Source organism: Syngnathus floridae, chromosome 10 (genome assembly GCF_059516105.1).
Source record: "Syngnathus floridae isolate MCC-2025c chromosome 10, RoL_Sflo_1.0, whole genome shotgun sequence".
In the NCBI taxonomy this organism is placed as follows: domain Eukaryota; kingdom Metazoa; phylum Chordata; class Actinopteri; order Syngnathiformes; family Syngnathidae; genus Syngnathus; species Syngnathus floridae.
Genome location: NC_142422.1, coordinates 3,646,693 through 3,671,577, shown reverse-complemented (window position 1 = coordinate 3,671,577; position 24,885 = coordinate 3,646,693). Strand labels below are relative to the sequence as shown.

The 24,885-nt window shown below is 38.3% G+C and overlaps 2 protein-coding genes and 2 long non-coding RNA genes across 6 annotated transcripts in view; 3 read left to right on the top strand and 1 right to left on the bottom strand.

Moving 5' to 3' along the window:
• The window catches only part of LOC148391913 (metalloreductase STEAP4-like), a 41,133-nt gene extending 33,102 nt beyond the window's left edge, over positions 1 to 8,031 (top strand). Inside the window, exons 1-9 of one of the 2 annotated variants that reach the window (XM_088387758.1) lie at positions 502 to 1,509; positions 1,591 to 1,698; positions 1,913 to 1,983; positions 2,522 to 2,606; positions 4,275 to 4,553; positions 4,611 to 4,705; positions 4,775 to 4,928; positions 5,008 to 5,178; positions 7,109 to 8,031. In XM_088387758.1, coding sequence (XP_088243884.1) covers positions 1,273 to 1,509; positions 1,591 to 1,698; positions 1,913 to 1,983; positions 2,522 to 2,606; positions 4,275 to 4,553; positions 4,611 to 4,705; positions 4,775 to 4,928; positions 5,008 to 5,178; positions 7,109 to 7,363 — 1,455 coding nt within the window. In that variant the 5' untranslated portion in view covers positions 502 to 1,272 and the 3' untranslated portion in view covers positions 7,364 to 8,031. Of the gene's footprint in view, positions 1 to 501; positions 1,510 to 1,590; positions 1,699 to 1,912; positions 1,984 to 2,521; positions 2,607 to 4,274; positions 4,554 to 4,610; positions 4,706 to 4,774; positions 4,929 to 5,007; positions 5,179 to 7,108 lie in introns of those variants that run through there. The other variant, XM_088387760.1, reaches the window with a different exon arrangement.
• A 1,512-nt stretch (positions 8,032 to 9,543) lies between these two features.
• On the bottom strand, positions 9,544 to 16,921 carry steap4 (STEAP family member 4). The gene is made up of 10 exons (XM_088387494.1): positions 16,534 to 16,921; positions 16,035 to 16,142; positions 15,157 to 15,227; positions 15,006 to 15,093; positions 13,537 to 13,815; positions 13,367 to 13,461; positions 13,186 to 13,296; positions 12,488 to 12,530; positions 12,240 to 12,404; positions 9,544 to 10,562 (listed from the first exon to the last, which is right to left on the bottom strand). The coding sequence occupies exons 1-10, from the start codon at positions 16,738 to 16,740 to the stop codon at positions 10,311 to 10,313; spliced, it is 1,419 nt and encodes a 472-aa protein (XP_088243620.1). The 5' UTR covers positions 16,741 to 16,921; the 3' UTR covers positions 9,544 to 10,310.
• LOC148391911 (uncharacterized) lies at positions 14,285 to 17,853 on the top strand. Of its 2 annotated transcripts, none has more exons than XR_015860901.1 (4): positions 14,285 to 15,271; positions 16,007 to 16,189; positions 16,337 to 16,417; positions 16,506 to 17,853. It is a non-coding gene; the product is annotated as an uncharacterized LOC148391911 (long non-coding RNA). The 2 variants fall into 2 exon arrangements; XR_015860902.1 differs by having other exon boundaries at positions 16,007 to 16,245.
• Positions 17,854 to 20,435: 2,582 nt separating this feature from the next.
• LOC148391910 (uncharacterized) lies at positions 20,436 to 24,066 on the top strand. The gene is made up of 3 exons (XR_015860881.1): positions 20,436 to 20,493; positions 22,643 to 22,712; positions 22,810 to 24,066. It is a non-coding gene; the product is annotated as an uncharacterized LOC148391910 (long non-coding RNA).
• The last annotated feature ends 819 nt before the right edge of the window (positions 24,067 to 24,885 follow it).

The window sequence follows — 24,885 nt, the reverse complement described above, 5'->3', positions numbered from 1 at the left end:
CTTTTAGGCTTCAATCTTTTGGCCCACTTTAGGGCACATGTGTAAACACACACACACACACGCATAGTCGAGTAAAGCAATGTGTTCACACGAAGTAGTTACATATGTGCCACGCTTCATTTCTGCACCGCTGCATCTGTGTCGTGTCACAACTTTGCAAATGCGCTCGCCGTGGGGACACGAGTACTAAATTTGCACAAATTCTTTTTTTTTTGTTTCAGCCGCTTGGCTGGAAGAATGGGTTTTGAAATGATAATGAATCTGCGGGACAAGATCTCCAGCGTGTCAACGTGTCGAGAGTTGTGGGAATAGAAAAAGGCGGCACTAGAAACCAGAAAAATTCTTTTTTTTTTTGCAAAATGGGAAAATTGATTTTAGAATGAATTATATTCATATAAAGTACAAGTGACTGTGTTAAAAAAAAAAAGGACAGAAATAAATTCACCCTCATGATTTAATATTTTTTTATTTTCCAGTGACACAAATGTAATGTATCATATCAACGTTGAAGTTTTATTATGCGCAACCTACAACCACATTTAAAAAAAAAAAACACACCAATCAAATTAAACGTGCAATTCTTTGACAGGGTCAACGGCGAATATAATTAACCACACGGGAGGATTGTTTTTAAATATGAAAGACTCTGACAGTAGTTTTTAATTAGCTTGTCATTCTTTACCACATCAGGGAATTCTTTCAAGGATGTTCACAAGACCCAGAAATTGTCATTATTTTAAATATATTATGAATTATTAGATTCTCAGAAGCTAATTTGGCTTCCTCATATTTAAGAAACTCTCATCATAGATGTTTAGATCTATATTTAATGTTCTTCAATAATATTCCCGCATCCAAAAAGCAAATATATTTGACAAATAACAAATAGAAACTTGAGTAAAGGATTGTCCCTCTCATATTTCTCTTCTTATCTTTGCAACAGCATGATTATCCCCACACAATATAAAAGTCCATGACGATGTTTCCATTCCGTCTGATTGCCGTTCAAAGTCTGGCGAAATAAAAAACATCCCTCAGTGTCAATTAAAACCAACGCATAGATTGGAAATCCGAGTGTTGAGTCACACCAAATGAGATAATACATGCTCACTACGATACACGTGATGGGAGATGTTGATTAGTGGTGTCATAAACTTCTAGCTCAACCTTTATCACGACTCGGTGGTCACATGTTGACAAGACGAAAAAGGGTGAGGCAAGTCCATGTTGCAATATATAACAACGCAGGAGACAACCAAATAGTGCTTCAACATGACAGTGACAAGCGGTTTAAGTGAAGATTCCAAAATCGAGAGCGTGTCCCTGCATGCTCTTGGAGGACGTGGGGCACAAATGGCTTTGCCCCAGGAGCAGGAACCGCCGCTGTGTATTTTTGGGACGGGAGATTTGGGACGCTCCTTGGGCCTGAGAATGCTCCAGACGGGATGCAGGGTTGTATACGGCAGCCGAAGACCTCACAGCTGCGGCCCCTTGCCTCAAGGAGCTCAGGTGAAGCTCACCAAGCGCTTAGCGACGACCACCAAGAAGGAATGATTGTGATTTACCTCGGCGAATGTTTGTGCCACGCAGGTGATGAGCCATGAGGCGGCAGCTAAGGCAGCTCGACTCATCTTCATTTGTGTTCACAGAGAGCATTACGCATTCATGGAGACGTTGGCACCTTATTTGGAAGGAAAGGTAAATTGATGGCTTGTGTGTTTATGTAATCATGCTACGTGCATAATATTGATAACATTGACTTAGCAGCTGTACAGCACATTTTACATAAATAATATAAATGATTTGTGCCTCATTGACTGCATTCAGGATACAGTCAGTGTGAGGTATATATTAAATAAATTGAAAAAATATTAAATAAATAAAATAATGGATTTTTTTTCCTCATTCTCAGGTTTTGGTGGATCTCAGTAATAATTTGAAAAAAGATATGTATGCAGAAGCCAACGCTGCCTACTTGCAGAGGTCAGTGTATATTTTCTTTTTTTAAATATAGTATATTAATTTTTTTTTTTTTTTTGGGGGGTGTCCAGAGGTGAATGTACGGTTATAGCCCGCCATTTCACGACTATTGCGTTAGCCACTGTGGTTTACAGTGATGTTGTGAGTGCCTGTAGGTGTGCTAGGAATACTTTTGAATAATATATTGTGTTACTGTCTGCCATCTGTTCTGGATTCAAAATTGTATATCTATATTCAATAAGCTAACAACACTTTAATACTTCATGCAGTTTTTTTACAACAAAATCCTCAATACACTGAACCCAAAATAACTCTTTGTGTATTTGTTAAAAACGTTTCATGTCCCGCGAGCCCATTTAAAAAGAAACGAAACCTTCGACAGGACAGCCCGCCGAGTTTCGATCCAGTCGAAGTGGAGACATTGATCTGCGACATTCACACTCTTTCCAGTTCTATTTTTTTTTCCACCCCTTTCTCTTTTTGAGAGGGGTGTTGAAAAAAAAAAAAGTCAGCTATAAAGTCTTTGCTGTGTGTTTTCCAGACTGGTCCCTGGAGCAAGTGTGGTGAAAGGTCTGAACACATTGTCGGCCTGGACTCTGCAGAATGGTCTTCTGACAGGAAAACAGGTGAGAGAGAAAATCAAGGTCAATACTATTCAATACATTAGCGGCAAGCCCTTGAAAGAGAACAAAAAATAAAAAAAGCTCGGTGTGTTCCAGTCCAATCTCTTTTCATGAAGCCCAAAATTCTCCTATAGCATCTAAGAAGCCAATAGAAAGAAAACGTTATTGATTTTTCCGTCTTTTCGTATCAATGCGAGCAAAAAGGGGGCGCCACTTGTAAAAACACACAAGCTAACACACTTTAGCATGTTACAAAGTTGAAAGATCAGTGTTTATTTCAGCTTTCGCTTCGCAGCTACAAAGGAAAAACACAAACATGTGGGAACCTCTGGAGACCAAACCTGAATCTGCCTCAAATCCTTCGCAACATAAACAAGCCGCATGCACACACACACATCCACAAATATCTTTCTACTTGCTGATACTACTGCGGTGCTCTATTTTCTTTCAAAAAAAAAAAAAAGGTGAACTGAGGTATCCTTCCACCAGTGCAACTATAGTTTATGGCGGATGAGTCAATCACGTCATCATTTTTTTATTTTTTGTGATCAATGCAATGATAAGTGTGTCTAAATGCGAGTTTTCTTTTGTGTGGTGGGGAAGGGCGTCTGCGCCGTTGTGGGAGTGAACACAGCCGACTTGATTTCCTGGCTAACGGAAGCGTCTCACCTCATTTTCTTAAATTCACATGCAGAATAAGCGTAGCAATAAAATGGATGATGATAGCAAACGGCCTGGATTTGAAACTGATTCAACAGCGCCTCTGCTGGTCGGAAGCAAACACTGCAGCCTATTTTTTCTTAATTGCTATAAACACCTTACAACAATTAATTGTCTAAAGAACAATTATGCAGATGTTGATGATGTGCCGGTATTTACACTTAGTAAGTAATAGCTGTGCGAATGGACACTTTGATTTTTTTTTATTTTTTATACCGTGTGTGTGTGATTGTGTCACATTTATATTCCGATGGAGATTTAGTCTGTCGGCTGTCCCCCGCTGTTACGGCGCAGTAATGTAAGGAGACATGGCTGGCTGCCCGGTCCACTTACACACACCTGGGGGAAAACTGTTCAGTTGACTTGCCTGTCAAACTTGCCTCTCGGCCTCCAACACACACGCAGACACACACACACTTTTGTTTTTAATCACAGGTTTGATAATAAACTCCACGATACAAAATAACAATAAAAATATATATTTTTGCACTCAAACCTTGACGCTAGAGTGGAAATATTTGTGGTATCGGTACTTGGTATCGGTATACTCAAGAGCGTTTTCATCAATACCACTGGGAAGACAATTTTTTTTTTCTGAATGTATTAAAATCGAAAAACAAATTACATTTTAGCCTCTGAAAACAATCTGGGTTGTTTACGTTTTCGCACTTGACGTTCATCACCCTGCACTGTCCCTTCAAATCAATAAAATGAAACCAAAGTAATCACCTTATTATCAGTAGCTAACATAAAAAAACTACTTTGAGTCAATCTGCTCCCTCTTTACAAGTCCAAAAAAAAAAAAAGGCAACAATAACAGTTCTGTGTGGATTTAAAAATCAATTTGACTTTATAAAAGACCGAACTGAGTAATTTGAAGCCCACTTTAGTGTAACAAAATAACACCATTATTATCTTTTTTTCTAATTATGGAATCAAATCTCTCGCCAGGTTTACCTTTGCGGCAACAGCGCCGAGGCAAAGCAGGCTGTCGCTGAGGTGGCCACCAAGATGGGGCTAACAATTTTGGACAGGGGGTCTCTGTCTGCTGCCCAAGAGCTGGAGGACTTCCCCCTGAGGCTGTTCCCCGAGTGGAAGCTGCCTCTTCAAATTGCTTTGGGCCTCGCCGCCTTCTTCTATTTCTATCTGCTCATCAGAGATGTCATTTACGCTTACGTCGAGCAGAGGAAGGACATCTCCTATCGAATCATGGTGTCCCTGGCCAACAAGGTGAAGACTTTTGAGTTCACCATAATGTGCTTTTTTTTATCTTCTGCCATTTTCCAGGTGTTTCCCATCGTGTCGCTTATCATGTTGGCGCTGTGCTACCTGCCCGGAGTTGTTGCTGCTTTCTTTCAGCTCTACAGAGGAACCAAGTACAAGTAGGGTATCAAATCATTTGAAGGAAACGACTCGCCACGTTGCTTCATGTTAAATTTCTCGTTTTGTAGGCGATTCCCAAACTGGCTGGATCGTTGGATGCTGTGTAGGAAGCAAATGGGCCTGGTTGCTTTGGGCTTTGCTTTTCTTCACGTCATCTATACGTTTATTATTCCTATTCGCTACTCTGTGAGACATAAACTCATCTCCCGTGTGGTGGACGAGGTACGGGAAAGTTGCACGTTCACGAGAAATCTGTTCCTGGATGTTAAAGTTGTTCTCCCCCAACTCTCTGTCGCTTTAGATGAAGAACAACAAAACCACCCCTTTTGATTTTAATTATACAGAAGCATGGGGAACGGACTCGTTCTACGTCCTGGGCATCCTGGGCTTCTTTCTTTACGTTCTACTCGGCCTGACGTCGCTGCCCTCCGTGGGAGGCTCGCTCAGCTGGAGGGAGTTCAGCTTCGTTCAGGTCAGAACACACTAGCATGTTTTTATGGTAATAGAGGGAAGGAGTGAGCTGAGCTTTTGATTATTTTATTATTTCATTATTTTATTTTTTATTTTTTATTTTTTATGTTTTATTTTTATTTTATTATCTTTATTTTATTGATTTATTTTTCATTTATTATTTAATTTATTGAAGTGTCTTTCAAAGCCACTGAAAACCAAACGACAAGACCACCAAAACAAAAATTATATTTATAGTATACGTTACATTAATATACATAATAAGAGCACTGTGAGAAATGACGTTTAATAATCTAATCTTATATGGACACGAAGCAGGAAGATATAAAGATAACAAATACTTTTTTTATCTTTTTTTTCCCCATTATAAAAGACAATGCAGTATCTACTGAAATTAAACTGATTTTTTTAGGGTACCTCATTATCATTGTTCTCTTCCTGTAGTTCCTATCAGTAGAATCTCTTTTTAGGGCCTTTTTTTTTTTTGATAAAGCGCAATTATTCCCAAGTTTTTATCGGAGTTATTAAAGTGCTGTAAAAGCAATGCGTCACGGGCACTTTCCTCCCAAGTGACTAGTTAAGTAACTCCCTAACACAAGGGGGGGCCCACACAATGGATGACTGCTTGCTATGCCTCAGCATTTTAAATGTTAAGATATTCATTAAACTGAATTATGGTAGCAGGTATAAATCCCACGTGAGTGGATTTGCTCATACAGGTCAAGGGTGCGTGTGTGAAAAAAAAAAAAAAGGCGCACAGATGGGAAAAGATATTTGGCGATGGAGGTCAAGATAATTGATCCTTTGAGTAAGGAAGAAAGAGATGACACAACCGAGTCCTATTTGCATAGATTACCGTCGTGATCGCGCTTGTCAACATGGGAACCCGTCGGATTTTAATATCCATGGCGCAAAAAGGCTTTGAGGCTCTCAGTTGTGATTAAAAATAAAATCCTTTATTATTCTCATCTGAGGATGAAACTGAACTAGAATCAAGCCAACGTCGTGTTGGAAATGCTCTCGATTAAGTGATTAACAATAACCCAACAACGGGAGGACACGGGGGTCCCAAAAACAATTATTCTGTAACAGCTGTGGAAAAAAAAAAAAGAAACCTTTCGAGAATGTTTTCACGATGAAACTTAATGTGACGATTTCTATTCATGGAGTCAGCAGGGGAGTCGTTATATCCATCGACAAAAACACAAGTGATGAGCCACATTTGCACCGGGTACGTTATTTGTACAAATGAATGCCTGAGATTTTCACTCCTTGATTGAAAATGGTTTGCTTGTGAGCTTTTTGTCCCAAAACTCCAGTTAGTCAATTCGGCTTTAAATCTTGACAATCAATTCGTTCAAAGCTCCTGACTATTTTCTACATAGGAAATAACTCAAGGCCGACTATACAGGCAATTTTTTTCTGTAATATTCCAAATTATCATAATAGGAATGGGTGAGTACCGATACTGACATCAGTACTAATATTAGTTTTATTTCATACTGGTATTAGTCGCCTTTGTGGTCATTTTTCAATAAGGAACTTAGAAATAATATTATTATAAAAATGCCATTAATTTCATGCAAATTTAAAGAAATTTACTATTTTCAAGAAAAAAAAATGATTACAAATGTTTTTTTGGGAGGGCGTTATGTAATAAACATACTAGTGATATCGGCACTTGGTATCGGTGACCACATGAGATTATTTTTTAAATTATCGATTATAGTGTTCAAATAATTCAGAAATTCTGCAATATGAAATTGAGAGTATATATATAATTACTGAAAATGTGCAAATACTGAGAAAAATGTAGAACTCAATGGTGAAGAGTTTAACTATGACTTTTCTTGATTTTTCTGTAGTGTGTGGCTAATTTAGCACCATTTTTTTTTCTTTTCTAATGAAATGCCCTTTTTTTTTTCTTTCAGTCCAAATTGGGCCACCTGACCCTTTTCATATGCACGGCCCACGGCTACATTTACGGCTGGAATAAATTCCTCCGGCCTTCAACGTACAAGTGGTACACACCTCCAGGCTACATGCTGTGTCTGATCATCCCCTCGGTGGTGCTGGTTCTCAAAATGCTCATCTTGCTACCGTGCGTGGATCGAACTCTCACCCGGATCCGCCAGGGCTGGGAGAGAACCCCGAACGTGGAGACGGGCCATGCCACCAATATGTGAACACTGGATTCATCTGAGGTGAACCATCAGGGTTGGAGAACACTTAAAGGATTTGAGTCATTCTTTTTATGTGCTTGTTGTTCCTCATTCACCAAAATGTGTCAAAAAGTAGACTTACATCCCTCGACGACAAACATTGTTTTGATAAACTGAGGCAATCATTCCCCCCCCTCGTCCTTCCCAAATGGAGCAGCCCCCGAAGCTGCTTCGTTCTCAAATCTTCCTCCCTCTCAAGGGCAACACACGCATCAAATTAGAATAAAGTGGCCGCCGCAGTGTAGCGCTCTCTCCCTCAGCAGGTTTGATTAAACACACTTCAACCAGTCTAAATTGGTGCTACAAGGAGAGACGGGTTTAGCAAACAGAGCGTGAAAACATTCCACTGTGTTGTGGTTATACGAATCAGCGCGGCTGGAGTTAAGTGTTTACGAAGTGCTGTCCCCTGTCATCCTCTCTCATTGATGTCATAAATATGTCCAGGCTGCATTTAATGGAACTTAAACAACAAATAATCATGTGTCGGCTATCTTCCCGCAATCTAAATTTCATGGTATTAAGTTATAAAAAAATCTGTTATCACTAAGCTATCTGTTAATTTTATTTGAGCTCCTAAGCTTGCTGGGTAGGAGGAGGACTGTAAAACTCCTGATGATGTAAATTAGCAGAATTGTGAGCAAAAATAAAGAAACAATTCTCAAAATAAAAAAGTATTCCATCACGTGTCCCCTTTAAAATTCCAAAAATGACAAATTTCTCCTCAGTGTCCATTTAAAAAAAAAAAAAAAAATTCCCAGTGCCAACTTGATTTAACTGTCAAAAAAAAACCATTTAATATGATGATGATAAATCATTAAATACTAATTAGTTAAAATTCCAGAATTCCAAAACATTCAGCATTCACACGTCATCCCATGTTCACTGATAAAATAATTTCTAGCAACTATTATGTGAGTGTCTGGCTAATAAAAACAAAAAAAAGGCTGATAAGAGCAGACGAGTCGAATCAGCGGGCAATTTGATCGAGCAATTTTCTCAGCGTGGTGTGCTCAGCAGTGACAGCTGGTGGCCAGGTGAGGAGTGACAGGCAAGGGAAGTTAATCCGATAACAGAAGCTTTGGTGGCAAAAACAGCAGCTGTCATGATCAGATTCTCGTTGGCCCTCGAGCAGAACATTTATGCAAAAAAAAAAAACTTTGTTATCCAGCATCTAATAGCATTATCTGCTCGCACAATCTGTAATCTCTCATACGCCCTCACCCACTCTTGTATTATCCTCACTTTACCAAAGAACTGATGTTGATTTTAGCCTCCTTTGGATTCCGTGCTGGCGTGCGCGTGTTTGCTGAGATTTAAACGAGATTCAAATATTGCCCCGGGAAGCGACGAATCTAATAATGCACAGAGAAACTGTGAAACAAGCTGGTTTGTGGATTGTAATTTCCACTCGCGTTGAAATTTCACACACCTAGACGACTGCGATACGCGTAACACGATTATCTATGTCTCGCTAGGAAAAGTAAATAAACTGCTGCATCGTGGGTAAAGATATAAATCATGTACTGTCATGAAGAAATCCACTTGGACTAATCTGTGAAATGTAAAATCCACCAAAAACATTTTTACACATTTATTTTCAGAATATAAACACCCTGTTTAACAAACTCTTAGCTGTAGCTTGCTAACAATGCTACCATGCTAGCAAAAGCGTGCCCTTCTTGTCATTACTATAACATTTAAAGATTTTAAAAAAAGCATTCACTGTCTCAATTTCCTCAAAAACACCAATGTCTGACTTTCCATTTCAATCTTTTATGTTTCCCGAGGTCATCGATATTTCCGTTCATTGCGCTAGTTTGATGGTTGCAAAAATGCATACACCCGCTGTGCATATATATTGAAGTTCTACCACGATAGTTTTGCTTCCCAAGAACCTATTCCATCTATACTCTCACAAGTAATATAACATTTCCTGGGGTCTTCCTCACTTCACACGCTAAGATGTGATGTAAAAGTCAAAAAAATGCAAAAGGAGAAGAAGTCGGCAATTCTAAGCAAATGTTTCCCAGAGAAAGACTTCAGACGAACTCTGGAGAAGGATCTGACGAGCACGAGACTCTTCGGGGAGGTTTTGGGAGTTCACGGACAGGAGTCACGGTAATATGAAAGACACGGCAATGCGATTCTATTACTGGTGTAGCTTTTAATTGGAAGCATTGGTGGTTCAGTTCCTTTGAGAATGCCAGAAGAATAAAAGACAAAGTCAAATCTGAGAGCATAAATGTATAGACCTGAATAAAAACAATCGAATGTTATGGTTGTAGGGTATACTGAAAACAAAAGTACAAGTAAAAATAGACTTTGATCTTGCTAACTAAATACTGTATGGCTCAATAGTGCAAGCTAGTATAAACCTCGTGGGATTTTTGTAGCAAAAAAAAAAAATGCTGTTTATGTACATTTACAACTCAGCTCATCAGCTATAGATAATGAACTTTTTATGTGTCTCCATTACAGCTTGGCTGTGTCCCAATCTATTATTTCTTTTCAGCGCAAAGCAGAAAAACATTTTGGGAATGAGGGGAGTTTCGGCTAACATAGAATTTTTCATTACCACAGATATTTCCCTTATTCCCTAATTTTTCTCACAGCGCTTTCACGACAAATATTTGGAGAGCAATCATAATACGACAAAAAAGGTTCAATGACGAGCTTGAAAATTTTGAACATTTGACTACAAAACAAAATGAAGTCTACCGGTTTAATCTACTTTCAAATTAAATCATGATTTTATCGACACAAACATATTTCACAACTGAATACATACGAAAAAACAGTCACCCAAGTGCAATCAGCAGGAACTGGTGGGGCACTGCCCCACTTGCCCCTCCAACAAATTAGCCAGGAGCTCAAAGTTATCAAAGTAATGCCCGTTAATTCCAATCAACGTCTACGTTAGAAGTGTTATCTCCTCATCATGTTCCCTCCTCTCCCAGCCCTGTCGAATCCGAGTGACGCGCCGGTCCACGCAAGGCAGGAGGAGCAGCAGCTTTAGCCCCAGCACCACCGTCGGCACCACCAGGCTGAGCATGAACCCTGGAGGTGTGTACCACTTGTACGTGGAGGCCCGCAAAAACCTATCCCAGCCGTAGAGGTAAGTGTGGAGGGTACACAGGAACAAAGTCACGTGGCCCAGCTTTGACTGGAAAACAAGAACATGGGTTAGCACACACACACACAGAAGCAGATTTATGGGGTCAATGGGCTCCAGTGTTAAACACCAACCTCTTAACCTTTGATTTCTTGTCGGTATATTTACTGTACATATAGTAGATACCTTAAATGTTAACACACACATAATGTGCTTGTAGATCCAAGCCGTTGGATAAGCCGCTGCCTCTAAATTATATTAGATGAATACCATTAACATTTAAACTACGCTTCTAATTTGTGCTGGAGTAAAGAGAAGGGGTGTGGAATGTGAAGATGAGCTTCACATGACCCAGTTACATTTATGAATGCTAGTGAGGCGGATTATATTTTACATTGATCAAAGTTGGAAAAGGCCAAATAGCTCAGGATGAAAAATAAAAAAGCCTCAAAGTGTTGTTTTGGAATGCTAATGGAAGTTTTACTTTGTTAAACTAACTTTGGTTTTTAATTCTAATTCTTAGTTTCCTGACAGAAGTCATTAGTATGGACTATAAGTTCTGTCCTACAAGTTCTTGCAAGTTCAATAGTTTCTCTAATTTTCCACATCATGAGAACCTCAGCCCGAATAGCATGTATGCTAATAGTATCAATTATATGTGTTAATATAGATGTTTTTTTTTAGCCATGCTGTAAAATAACATCAAATTCAAACTGCACACCAACTGCCCCGTTTTTAATTATGAATCATCAGGCTTGTTGTGGCTCGTAGTTTTCCAAGGTGCAGGTCCAAGCTGGCTCACGTAGCATTACACTAAATTGTTCTACCCGACTCTATTTCATCCTCGGTGACTGCCAATTCTGTTGGCTGCAGAAAGATGTGAAGCATATTGTCTGCTTCATTTTTTATAATAAGTCACTGCAAATTTAAGTAGAGCAATGCCTCTGTGGCACTTCATAAGGTAAGTGGTTTTCCTGAAAGGCCCGATTGTCTGTCAACCGATCAAACTTTTTCAAGTTTCAGGCAGAGAGCTTTTCATACGGAGATTGTGGCACAAAGTGCTTCATAAAAAAAAAAAAAATACAAAAGCAAAGTGACAAATATCAGAAAACCATCAGAAAAGAGCCATGATGGCAAGAGTAGATTACAATCTACAAATAATCGATCACTACTCTAAAGCATAAATAAATAATATTAATAAGGTTGTAAAAATATATAAAATTCAAATAAATTATGAAATATTTCTAATTATTTATTATAATATAATCTATTTATTTTATTATATTTCTAATTTTAAAAAAAATCACAAATTGGAACCATATTAATTTGACACATTTCCGTTCGTTCATTCACGAGTCAATGCGTGTCTAATGAAATGACACACGTTAGCCGTTAAGACCGGTTTGATTCATGAGGAAAGCTTCCAACTGAACTCGCGTTGGACTGGCAGACGCACAACATGAGATTATGTTGATACACACAAACACACCCACACACATGGAGGCACAAACAGTTGCATAACGAGAAGTCTGTTGGGGAGCTTGCTGAGCGAAGTAACAGCTTGAGTTTGGTCGGGAAAAATCCACAGACATATTCCTCCGGTTATGACTGCCAATGTTTAAAGTAAACAAGACGCAGGGATTTTGCCCAGCACTAGTACACACACGCCACACTGGACCTTTGTATTGAGAGTCAACAAACATTCAAATCCACACGCAAAGTGACTACCTGCACAAAGCTGAATTCTCTCCAGCTGAGCGCGTTGCTAACGGAAGGCAAGGATGTAATTCCCAGCAGAAGGTACAAGGCAAATCCCAGAATTCCGACGGAGTAGTAGGAGTCAGTCCGCCAGGCCACGGTTGTATCAAATTTAATCGTTTGGTTCTCCTTGATCTAAATGAGAAAAAGCACAAGCTGAGAAAAAAAAAAAAATCTGATGATGCTTCTCACAACCAGGTTTCAAAATTATATCTTACCTGTGTGATAACGTATTCCCATCCCTTGAATCTTACATAGTATCTGTCAATTTTAAAAAGGATGAATTATTTATTATTCCCACAAATAAGTGATATTTTGAAGTAGTATGGCACAATCAAAAGCTTCATAAAGAATATAAGATATTAGAGGAATTATTTATTTTAAATTAAAAAGTGTATTTAGGTAGTTGTCAGACAGTTGATTATTTTAAACACTGGGCAGTAAACATTTAATTAAATGAATAAAGGCCCTTTTAAAATAATCATTTCACAGTGAAAGAAAATAGATTTTTTTTGTGAATAATAATTGACTTATTTTATAGATTTTTTTTTTAATCTATCTTTGCTAGTATATCTCACAGTTGTCAGGCCTTTATCGCTTTCATAACATTTTTTATCAAATCTTCTTTTTTTTCCCCCAAAAACTGTATAAGCAATTTAAGAATGAATTAGTAAAGTATTTATGTTTTCATTAAAGTAAATTTTATAGTGGAAAGATCAGGTCTCTGCAGTATCGCTATTTCAGTATTTGAAATAATTTGCAGTACACATTTTTTTCATTGATTCTAATAATTATCCAAAAAGCTACCTGAGTCATTATTAATAAATTTTCAGATTTTTTTTCTTTTATTTTTTGAGGACACTATAATAAAAAAGGGTATCTGAAATATAGCATGATAATATTAACTTCAAAGCACCTTATCGGGATGACCAGCGTGTAGAGCACGTGTAAAAAGGCGAAAGCGAGCGCCAACAGTCCCAGCTGCTTCCTACACAGCATCCAGCGGTCCAGCCAATTAGGGAAGCGCCTGAAAAACCCATGCATATGTAACTATACGGTCCAATTTTGGAAAAATAATCATTTCAATCCTGTCTTACTTGTACTTGGTCCCTCTGTAGAGCTGAAGAAAGGCAGCCATGACACCAGGCAGGTAGCACAACGCTAACATGATGAGCGACACAATTGGAAACACCTAAAGGACAAGCCATGCACACAACCACGTATCAGTTTTGCACTCGAAAACTCCATCCAAAAAAAAAAAGTAGACCTTGTTGGCTAATGACACCATGATTCTGAAGGAGATGTCTTTGCCCTGAACCACGGAAGCGTAAACGACATCTCTGATGAGCACGTAGAAGAAGAAAAAGGCGGTAAGGCCGACGGCAATTTGGAGTGGCAGCTTCCACTCGGGGAAGAGCTGCAGGGGGAAGTCCTCCAGTTCCTGGGCTGATGACAGAGACCCCCTGTCCAAAACTGCCAAGCCCATCTTGGTGGCCACCTCGGAGACAGCCTGCTTGGCATCTGCGCTGTTGCCGCACAAGTAGACCTATGATGTCACAATTGACAATGATAATCAAAGAAAAAGAAAAAAAAAAATCATAAATTTATCAGAATAAAGCTTCTTCTAATAATGACTGGTAAAATCTTAACATTTAAATTTAATTTAAATTAAAAAAAGTGAATTTCAAAATCACATTTTTCATATCATATGATGTTTTCATAATTAAAGCAATAACATAAAATATAACTATAATATAATCTAAACTATAGTAATTGTAATATTCATAAATTAAGAGTTAGGTTCAGCAACAGGTGGAATCCTTTTTTTTTTGTTCTGAAATGTCCTAGCTATAAATTAAAAGCAATAGAGAAAATTTAAAGCGCTAGTCTTCTTCCACACTGTGTAAATCTGAAATTAAAATTAATAATTATGTCATTATTATATAAAAATAATTCCTGTAGTACCACAAGAAAATATCTGGAACATAGTTATTTTTTTCCTCATTATTTGTTGTTTTGCTAGCTTTGTTCTTGTTGTTCGCTTTGTACAATAATATAATGTTTAATTATGATCCTGTTTGCTTTTCGAACTTAACACAAATTCATTGATACATCTTCAAGGATTTGTTGAAGAAAGCCAATTAATGAACAGCAATCGGCCAATGCTACTCCAAATATCCTAACAAACACACACACGCGCGTACGCACACATACACACGCGCATATGTGCTTAGCGCTCCTCTGGGAGAGTTCAAACGGATTAAAATGAAACAAAAATAAAATAGCCACATATGCTGCAGTTTTGGAGTACAGAGGGATAAAGCCAAACGTGTGATGGGATACTCAGATCCAAGAGTGACTTTGAGTTAATTGATTCAAGGATACATCAGACGTGGAAAAAACACAAGGCCGACTCATCAAATTTGGCCGCCGTCGCGCCGAATCGGTTTGATCCGAGCTTCAAAATGAGTTAATAATATAATTTGGACTGAGATTCTTTCCATTATTTTTAACTTGTTGGTCAGCACCCCACTGCGGGGAACACATCAGACATTTGCCAAAGGCTTGTAGCTCTGCAAAGCCAGTGGAATGACTGAATAAATCAATACGGTTAACATTTTAAAACATCTAAAAAAAAATGTGGAGGAATATTGATTCTTTTCAACTTGTTGTGAAAACCTAAGAAAAAAAAAATCACTATACCGCTTTGAACATTTCAGATGTTTTTTTTTTTACCTGTCTACAAGCGTCGGCGGGCCCATTCTGAATAGACCAAGCGGACAAGGTGTTAAAAGCTTTCACCACATGAGATCCAGGAAGTAGTCTGCAAAAGTAAATATTGTTGATAATTGCGGAATGCATTGATGATTTTTGATGTGGCGCTCACCTCTGCAGATATGCAGCGTTGGCCTCCGGATACAGATTCTGCTCAGGGTTGTTGCTGACATCCACCAGCACCTGTGGACCAAAAGTGAGGGTGGAAATTAAGAAAATATGATGAGGTAACAACTAGGAGGGAAAATAGCACGGAATCATGAGGTCGCTTGTTAGTACTACCAGTTTTTCGGTTTTATTTTTGTTTTATTTATAATGAATTGATTTTAGTAAGGAAGGCCAACAAAACCACACAAATTAATTTAGGCTTTTTTTATTTTTATTTATTTATTATTTTTTATTTTTTATTTTTGCCAGGTATCAGTACCGATACCAGCCTTAATTCAAGGTATCGGTACTGGTGACGGCAGTCCGTACTGATATGGGTCATGTGACCATTTTATGATCAGGAACTAGAAATTTGAGATTACGAGAATAGAAACTTGCCATTAGTGTCTTGTAAAAAAAATAAATGAAAAGAAACGCAATATTGGGATGCATACAGGAGGTCTTTAAAAAATTCTGATACTGTCTTAGGAGGAAATTTTATGTATCAAAAAGGACTTGTGGTATCGGTACTTAGTATCGGTTTCGTGACTACGCAAGAATTGAGCAGTTGAGTCTGAAGGAAAAAAAAAGTTATATTGAACGTCCTTAATCTTTTTAAACTCTTCTCTTTGAATTTCAAGATATATCCTCAGAATTTTTGCCTTTACTTCAGTAGCTGTATTCACTAAAAGCTTTTTGTAAAAGGGCATCTGTTCATGTGTACATCTCCGTATTATTCCAGGAAGAATAATGGATGTTTTCCAAAAAAGTATATTTTCTTCTGTAATAATGTTTCTCTTCTTTTCTTTTTAAAGCAGACGCACATGAGTCACGATAAATTACCTTCCCCTTCAGTTGTGAGGCGAGTTTCTCCATGAAGCCATAATGTTCCCTGTGTACACACACGAAGACCACGTTGGCCGAGTGGGCCGCGTCTGCGTAGCTCATCACCTACAACACACACAATCAAGATCATCTCTGAAGAACTTCTTGAGCAGGTCACATGATCCAGAAAGTTTTTTTTTTAGTCATGTGACTTTGTTTTCATGTGTAGGTGAGAAACTCAACCCTACTGATATCAGTTAAATCAAAAGTTGTTTTTTTTGTAACTCCTCTTCGGTTCAACAACCGTTTGTCAACACCAGGATGAAAACAAAATACTCTAGAAGCAGGAGACACGCAGACAAACACTGATTTCATCAGCGACCTTCAACTCGACTGATAAGGTTTTACTTTTATGTTTGTTTTTTTTCCCCCTGCCTACGAGACAGAGCATAATTTCAACTCACTTTTTTTTTTTTTTTTTAACTCCAGAACCAACCAAGCTTACGGGCCACATTACCTGAGCTCCTTGAGGCACGGGGCCGCAGCCGTGAGGTCTGCGGCTCCCGTACGTGACCTTGTAGCCTGTCTGCAGCAGGCGCTGGCCCAGAGAGCGTCCCATGTCTCCCGTCCCAAAAACGCACAAGGGCTCTTGGTCGGAGGTGACCTCCGTTCCTCCTCCCAGAGGATGCAGAGACATGCTCACTGGCTTGACCTCTTTTGACATTGTCCCAGCGTGTATAAATTCCGATCAAGTCCGAGGTGAGCTTTTAAAGCAAAAATAAACACAATTATCCTCCAAAAAATCGTTTCTCCTCTGGGTGGGGGAAAAAAAAAAAGATCCGATCTATCTGTGGTGTCTGTGAAAGTCTTCTACCACATCACACTGTTGTTGACTTTTTCGTGAGGGAGTTTTTGTATTTATTTTTCTCCCCCCCTCCCCTCCCATTTCAGGATGGGCTATGGGTCTTTCCCACAAAAAGGTGGGAGGTAACATATTGCTTCTGGGAAACCAAAAATCCTAGTTCCCTGTATTCTGGGATTTTTTTATTTTGCGAAATTACCAAAAAAAAAAGAAACATTTCCTTCCCGTAAACTGTTCTTGCCACTGGTGGTTTTGAAATTGCCTCATATCGGCAACTCTCCAAAAGCGGGTCATCCTGAACATTAGCAAACTAGTCTAACATGCATGCTAACTGGAATGCTCCCAACCCCCTCTTCTCATCCCGCCCCTCGCCCACACACAAACACACACACATAAAACACGACTACTTTACCACATGTGGGCAAACGAAATAACACTTAAGTAGCAGAGGCCAAGCAAATCCTCCCTAAATTAATACTTTGCACTTAAAACCTCAAATTTGTAGGTTAATTTGAATTTTTATATTTGCCCCCCTAATAGATGATGTTCTTACTCTCAACGCTGAATATGGCCTTTTTTTTATTTCCCAAGCGGTTCAAAAGTGTTTTAGAGTTAAGGTGAAAGGCTGACCTTGTGACCTGTCCTACACTGTAATTACTCCCTCCGCTCTGCTGCCGCTTTAGCAAAGGTGTGCATTGGCGTGTGTGTGTGTGAGTGTGTGTGTAGATTAAAATTATTGCTGATGTGCTTTCCTGCACTGCAATTATCCTGAGACCTGAGCAGCAATTAACTGGCTATTAAGCAAGAGAATTTATTTCATATATTACACCTCCTGCACAAATGAATGGAAACAGCCAGAGGAATAAATAAAATGACCGTGTATTGATATATTTTTAAATTGCTGGATCATAAAAAAAATCAATGCTACAAAATCTGCTGATAAAAACATGCATCAGTCCAAATATTGGTTAAAAACATTAAATATTGATAATAAAAAAAAGTTCAAATGTTGCATCAGCCATTTAGAGCAAACAACAGCAAAATGGAACATTATGCGGTGTTCTTGTTGCCATGTAATTATTTATCACGTTGCTTTGTGGTTATTTTCCTACACCAGCTTCTCACTTGTGTGCTTCAAATTGTCTTGTTGTTAAGTTCAAAGATCAGCAAAAGACAAAGACTCAGTCGCTTTTTCAGTTCACCTCGAAATCACCCTCAAATGGCTTTCCGTTTAAAATGAAGTGATTGAGAAAAAAAAAATGCGGTGACAACTTGATCATGCACTGATTGTATTGCAAAAGGACATATGCATTCCCGTCGCACTTGTTACCATGGCAACGAAGTCATCAAATGACGTCTGGTAATATGCTGGAACAAAAAATACTGTGAGGTGCAATGATGAAAAGTTCTCCAGGCCTAACAGGGCACATGCTCCTGAGATAAATGTGCTATCAAAAACATGGAAAATTCTAGCAATTATTCATTGGAGAGCATAGTCAGAGCTTTTAAATATTCATAAACGACAATGAAATAATGTGCAGCAGAGTATGATTTGATGTCAAAAAGAAAGAGGGGGCAGGGGTTGTTGTGCTGCATTCCGGATAATCGTCAAGTCAGGAATGTCAGGCCTCAAACCTCGAGAAATGCAATGTGGAACCTCAAAGGTCCAATAACGTTCGCATTTGGGAACGGTTGTCTTGCATGAGGAATAATGAGATATGGAAATAAGCAATTCCAGAATCAAACTGGACTTGGAGCATTTTTTTTTTATAGCCATGCTAGCAAAACATTGTAGATTTCATCTAACAGTCTCTCAAGTGTAGTAATAAAAATAAAATAAAACTTTCATCTAACAGTCTCTCAAGTGTAGCAATTAAAATAAAATTAAAATAAAAACAAATTTTAGAAAATAAAAATAACTGTTGTTCATGTTAAAATTTTCAGTATGAATGGCACCCAAATAAATAAATAAATAGATAAAGAAATGCATAAATAAATAAATAAATAAATAATTGGTGGCTCTTAGCTGACGCATTGAAGTTTCAAACTCTGAGCTTTTTTTTTTTTTTCTACAACTTCAAGGGGACACATAATGGAATATTGACATTTTAATTGCTTGGTGGCTCTCTCTGGAATGCAAGCCTGCCCATCTAGCGTGAAATTCAACACCCAAGTAAATCTTTTTGTTGGCTGCCTATTCATAAGGCGTCTGCCAGTAAGCCGTTCAGAATTTTCATGCAACGGCCGGAGAAGCACCGTCATGTCAAAGTCCGCCAGAAATTGACACAGGGTGGACATATAGTGAGGAGTAGACATTTTGACTGCAACTTTTTCTACTTGTATCGTAAAATGCTGTGTTGCTACTCTCTTTCCATTATTTACTAAAAATAAAGCTGAGATATGGACAGAAAAGTGTATCCCAATATCGTATTTTTTTAACTAAAAATTAAATGTAATTAATTTCTCCGATGTTTTTTTCTGTTTACATAAAATATTTTATATAGACTCGTGATCAAGTTACAAAATATATATTTAGAAAATTAAATGAACCACAAATATTCAATGGTTAAATAAATGATATAATAATAATAAATAAATTGTATTTTTTTAACTAAAAATTAAATGTAATTAATTTCTCTGATGTTTTTTTTCTGTTTAATCATAAAATATTTTATATACACTCGTGATCAAATTAAAAAAATATATTTAGAAAAGTAAATGACCAATATTCAATGGTTAAATAAATAATATAATAATAAATAAATTGTATTTTTTTAACTAAAAATTAAATGTAATTAATTTCTCTGATGTTTTTTTCTTTTTATTCATAAAATATTTTATATACACTCATGATCAAGTTATTTAGAAAATTAAAAATTGAATGAACAACAAATATTCAATGGTTAAATAAATATTACTGGAAATATTTGCTCATGTCTTGGTTTTGATTCAATTTAATTTCCAGTTTTGTCTGTGCATTTTTCACATATTTCCACCTCCAAGTTTCTTTATTGCTCGTTTTTTCCAAATGCACCATCACAAACCTTGCATGCTTCTTTGTTACAGTGGATTAGTGGTTCTTCGATGTAACCGAGCAGGAGACGCATCACCGCAGGGAGAAAACAAAGATAAAGCTGATACAGACCCCTAAGTGACAGACATTGTGTCATCGCCCCTCCAGCCCTCTTCTGAAGGTTGGATTTCACGTGCAAAATCATTTTACCCAAAGTAGGTGTATAAAACAGAACCTCTTTTCACACTTCATTTGTTCTAAAAATGTTAATGTAGTGAAAAGGGAGGGAAGTGGGGACTCTTTTCTTGTTGAGCGCTTTAAATGGATTACAGAAGAAAATAAAGTCCAGCTGGCAGCTTGGCAGCACATGATGTCCTCGACTTTGTTGGCTTTGGACAAGCTTTGAGAACAGTGTTGCAATCTGTGCTTTCCCGACAGGAAGGAGGCATGCTACTGTTCAACTTAACCCCCCCACCCCCCCTCCCCTCCCCTCCACTTGCAGTATATCACCGTGATGCTTTTTAAGGCTTTACAGTGAAATCTTCTGACCGACCCCCACTACGACGCTACTCAATGAGCGGGCTATAAAGTTAATGGGTCAGGTACAATCTATCCTTATAAGACACCTCCAGCTACACACACACGAGCACACACAGACACACAAATTGCAACTCTGACTGTAAAAGTGGAGCATCGAGAAATTAGATTTCGGTCTTACATGGGTTCTGCTCCAAGTGGCTGTAAAACTGAACCTATTAGAGCAGCATGTTGGATATTGATCTTCTTTTTTTCCAAATCTATTTCCATTATTTACTTCTTTATTTATTTATCCAGATTGGTGGATATATATTTATTTATTTATTTATTTATTTATTTATTTATTTATTCATCCAAATTGATGCATGTTGGATATTGATATTTTTTTCCCAAATCTATTTCCATTACACAAATGTATTTATTTATTTATTTATTTATTTATTTATTCATCCAAATTGATGGGTATTTATTTGTTTATTTATTTATTCATTTATTTGTATTTTTATTTATTTATTGGGGTGGCTATGCTACTTGGACACACACACGATGCAACAAACCTACAATAATAGTCACTGGGGTATTCTTTCTGCTCTGCAGGAACAATAACTTTTATTGGAGTCCAGTTGGGGACCTTATTTGCCTTTTGTTCTTCTTTTTAATTACAATCCAATTCTTCCATTAGACGGGATTTTACGGGATGCCACGCATGACGACGACCCCGCTTGAATTGTACGACTTTTTTTCAAACTCTAAACACTAAATTCCAATGTCAAGGGTTTTCCAATCGAGGTTACACTAGTCCGCCATGAACAGAAAAGCATGCTGTGGTGTTTCAGAAATTAGATAAAGCAAGCAGTAATGATCCTCATGAGGGTGGTAATGAGACTTAATGGGAGTTAATGGGGTTACACTGATCAGGAGAATAGGGAGACCCCAGGTTAATACAGCTACTAACAGGACAGAGACAGAGAGGAGGCAAACACACACAGACACACACACAGAGGCCCATAACAGAGACTTCTTACTGATATTATTACAGTATGTAAAAAAATAAAAAATCAGTTTCAGGAATTATCCATGAGCCTTTTTCAGGGATCCTCTCTTTTGATGTTCTTGTCTTAAACTACAGTTAGCCGTGCGAGTGTTACTTTGTGTGTGTTTGAAAAGCGCACTCTTTCAAGTATTGTGTGCTTAGCGACGCTTAATGAGATCATCGGGAGTTTTACCTGTGAGAGAGCCTTTGATGAAATATATTTTTGGGATAAGAAAGGGAAAACCGGAAGGCGGGTCATAGAGAGGTTGATAAGAGCGAGAAGGGAAAACCGGATCAGGGCATGTATATTGTATATCACATGCACACACGTGATTGTGTGTGTGTTGTATAGAGGTGATGGATAGAGGTGACCTGCGGAAAATAAAGAAGGTTTATTGACGGGAGGCATCGCAATGAAAAACAGGGAGCAGCCCCACAAGTGACATAGAGCAGACGGGCACATTCATTTTTAATGGAGAGGAAAAGTCAGCTTGAGCGACGGACAGTTACTTGAAAAGCCTTTGTGTTTGGCGTGTTGCATTTGAATGCATGCTTTGCAGTAGAATAGTGTTTGGATTATTCTTTGTTGAAACCAGACCTCACTCCTCCTTTTTAGATATAAAAATAATGACACAACTTGAGGAATACGTGGCTCTATTGTATACTGTACACGACCTTCAGAAAATAAAATGATTATTCCAGGAAAATGTTTGACCATCAATTGAAAGACTAGCCCAAATTTATTTTGAGGTACATCTGAGTAACTATAAAATGGTGTGCCGAATCTGATTTAAGTTTAAATGCTAGTTACAGAAGGGTGTGCACACTTTTGCAACCACATCATTTCAGATGCTTATTTTTATTTTCCCTATCATAATGATTTTTTACATTTATTTTCTTTCAATTGAGTTGTATTTATGTTCTCTTGCTGCTTTTCCCAGACAATTCCATTGACAAAATCGTGCAATTGTGGAGAAGGTGTGAGGGGCCATTAACAACAATCAGTTGTTCCTCACAGATGAATCCTCTTGTTCGGTTCCCAGCAGGATCTAACATCGTTTGTCTGACCACCGCCTGGCTAGAATTTTATTTCAGAGCTGATGTGACCATAAAGCTGAACAAGAGCGATGTTTTCTCCTCTTCTCTTGCTGTCTCGCTCTTATCGCTATTTCTCTCTCCAGATTGGGGCGCTTTCATCCAATTCCCACAAGCGAGGAGACGCACAACACTGGGAGGGAGAAAGGCACAAAGGCAAGTTAGACAACTACACACACATGTGAATAGGTGGAAGAAGCGACACACACACACACTGTTGTGTATATACAGACACAGAGGGCCTTATTTCCAGATGCTGTCAGCGGGAGGGCTGGAGCTGGAGGAAGCACAGGATGAATTCTCCTCTGCCTCATTCCATCAAAGTGCCGTGACACCCCTATTTACCGCCTCCATCCATCTCCGCAATGACTGTCTACAACCTCGGTCTGCGTGTGTGTGAGGGCGAGGGGGGGGGGGTGCCCTTTTGCCGCTCGAACACGGCGGGCTTAAGGAAGAATGTCTGTGTTTAACTCGAATCACTTCCGCCAAGTCCCATCAGACAAAGTGAGGAAGTTACTCGACTCAAGTTTAAACTGGTGTTGGAGCTCAACTTCAGCAAGAAAGTCTTTTTCCATTGATTCCCCATTAGATGGCAGCTTTTTTTTTTTTTTTTTTCGCTTCTCATACTGCAGGACTTTGCACTGGCTGGCTTTTCTTCCCAGCGTTTTTCATCTCTGTCCAATTCCCCGACCTCATTTTGTCTCGGAGAGAAATAGTTGATTTGGCACACATACTGCCTCTCTTACACCGATGTCCTTCTGCTCCCCTAAGGCTGCGGTCATGCATTTTCTGCTTCAAATTATTACTTTTTTTTTTTTTTTTTGGGGGGGGGGTGTTTATCATCACCGGCCACCTCTGATCCATGACTGGAGGAATAGAAGGAGCGCACAGTGGATGGAATAAAATGGATATTAGCAGGAGAGGCCTGCTTAGTGGAGCTTGGCAGGACTTCTCGAACAATTGTGCTGCTTTTTTTTTCTTCAACCACAACTTTAGTTGAATTTACATGAAATAAAACTATCGGGCACAATATTACAGCCTTGCAAGTGTGATGAGATCCGATGTAAGATTATTTAAATTTTTAATATCAAACCGATATTAAAAACCTGAATTAATTAATTACTAACTAACCCAAACCCTAACCCTAGGGCCTAGGGTTTGGGTCTATACTATAGACCATAAATGGAATCAGCAGGCTGTTAACGTGACTTTTTTTTTTTCTCCATTCAATTCCACTGCCTACTTAATTATGTCTCATGCCACAAAGAGGCAGGATGCTTGTTTAAATTGCTCAGCCGGGTGAGAAAACGACAAGCTGCATTCCGAAGCGCCGACGACTTACATAACAGTATGTTCCACTTTGTCCAAATGTTATTTAATATGTTTTCAAATATGACCGCTGCATATGTTTCATAGCGGAATAGTCTAAGCTGCTTTTTATTCCCTGCACCAAGTAAATGTTGTGATTCCAAAACAGCAACCATATTAAAATGTCCAAACCTTCAACTTCACTCCCAGACAAATGAATGTGGCACCAACAAACATCCCCCCCATGCTTGAGACATTTATCTTCTACAATAAAAAAAAAAATAATTCCCAGAGGCCAAGATGAAGTTGTGCTCCCACTAAATCTGTGAAGCTTGCTTGCAGCAACACCAGAAAAAAAGAGAAAAAAAACCACACTCAATAAAAGTTTAGATGACTAGCCTCTTAAAAACGTCCAAATGTAATGGACTTGCTTGAAATTTGCAATTTAATCACATTGATTTGCAGAAATGAGCTGGTTGAAGTTTTAACTGGATTTTTTTTTCTCCTCTGATTTGGCTTTGTTGGCTTATTTCATCATAAATTCAGTTTGAGGCAAATCAGTACTGCTTAAGCAGCAATCCTCGTCTTATGTCATCACGAGTCGTGACGGAATATACGACTGTAGTCCCTGTGTTTGTTTTTGGGTTCACATTGTTGAAAAACTAACATGGATTTTATTTTCCACCCAAAAGAGGCAATCTGCCACATCAAAAAACACTGACTGCACATTTTTTTGACCAAAAATGCTTAAAGGGTTTGCCCCGCATAATGTTCAAAACTGATTAGCCATTTTCAGACGCGATAATTAGCCTATGCGATGTCAAGATTTCTCAGTGGCTCCGCACAGAACATTTAGTCTGACATCTACTAAACGGCATTAAATTGTCTTGAAATGCTTATTAGTTATGCCGCTTGAACATAACAATTCATGTTAAAAAATGCAACATGGAGAAAAAAAAGGATTGAGACCAGTTTGGAAGATAAAAATATGAATAAATCAATTTAAAATAGAGGAAATTAT

Bases quoted from the DNA above. Each gene is read 5' to 3' on its own strand.
- steap4 (XM_088387494.1), bottom strand. From the start codon at position 16,740: ATGTCAAAAGAGGTCAAGCCAGTGAGCATGTCTCTGCATCCTCTGGGA. The intron at 16,143-16,533 runs GTAATGTGGCCC...TGTGTGTTGTAG, and splicing joins CCGTGCCTCAAGGAGCTCAG to GTGATGAGCTACGCAGACGC. The intron at 13,462-13,536 runs GTCTACTTTTTT...CTTGTCCTTTAG, and splicing joins TGGTGTCATTAGCCAACAAG to GTGTTTCCAATTGTGTCGCT.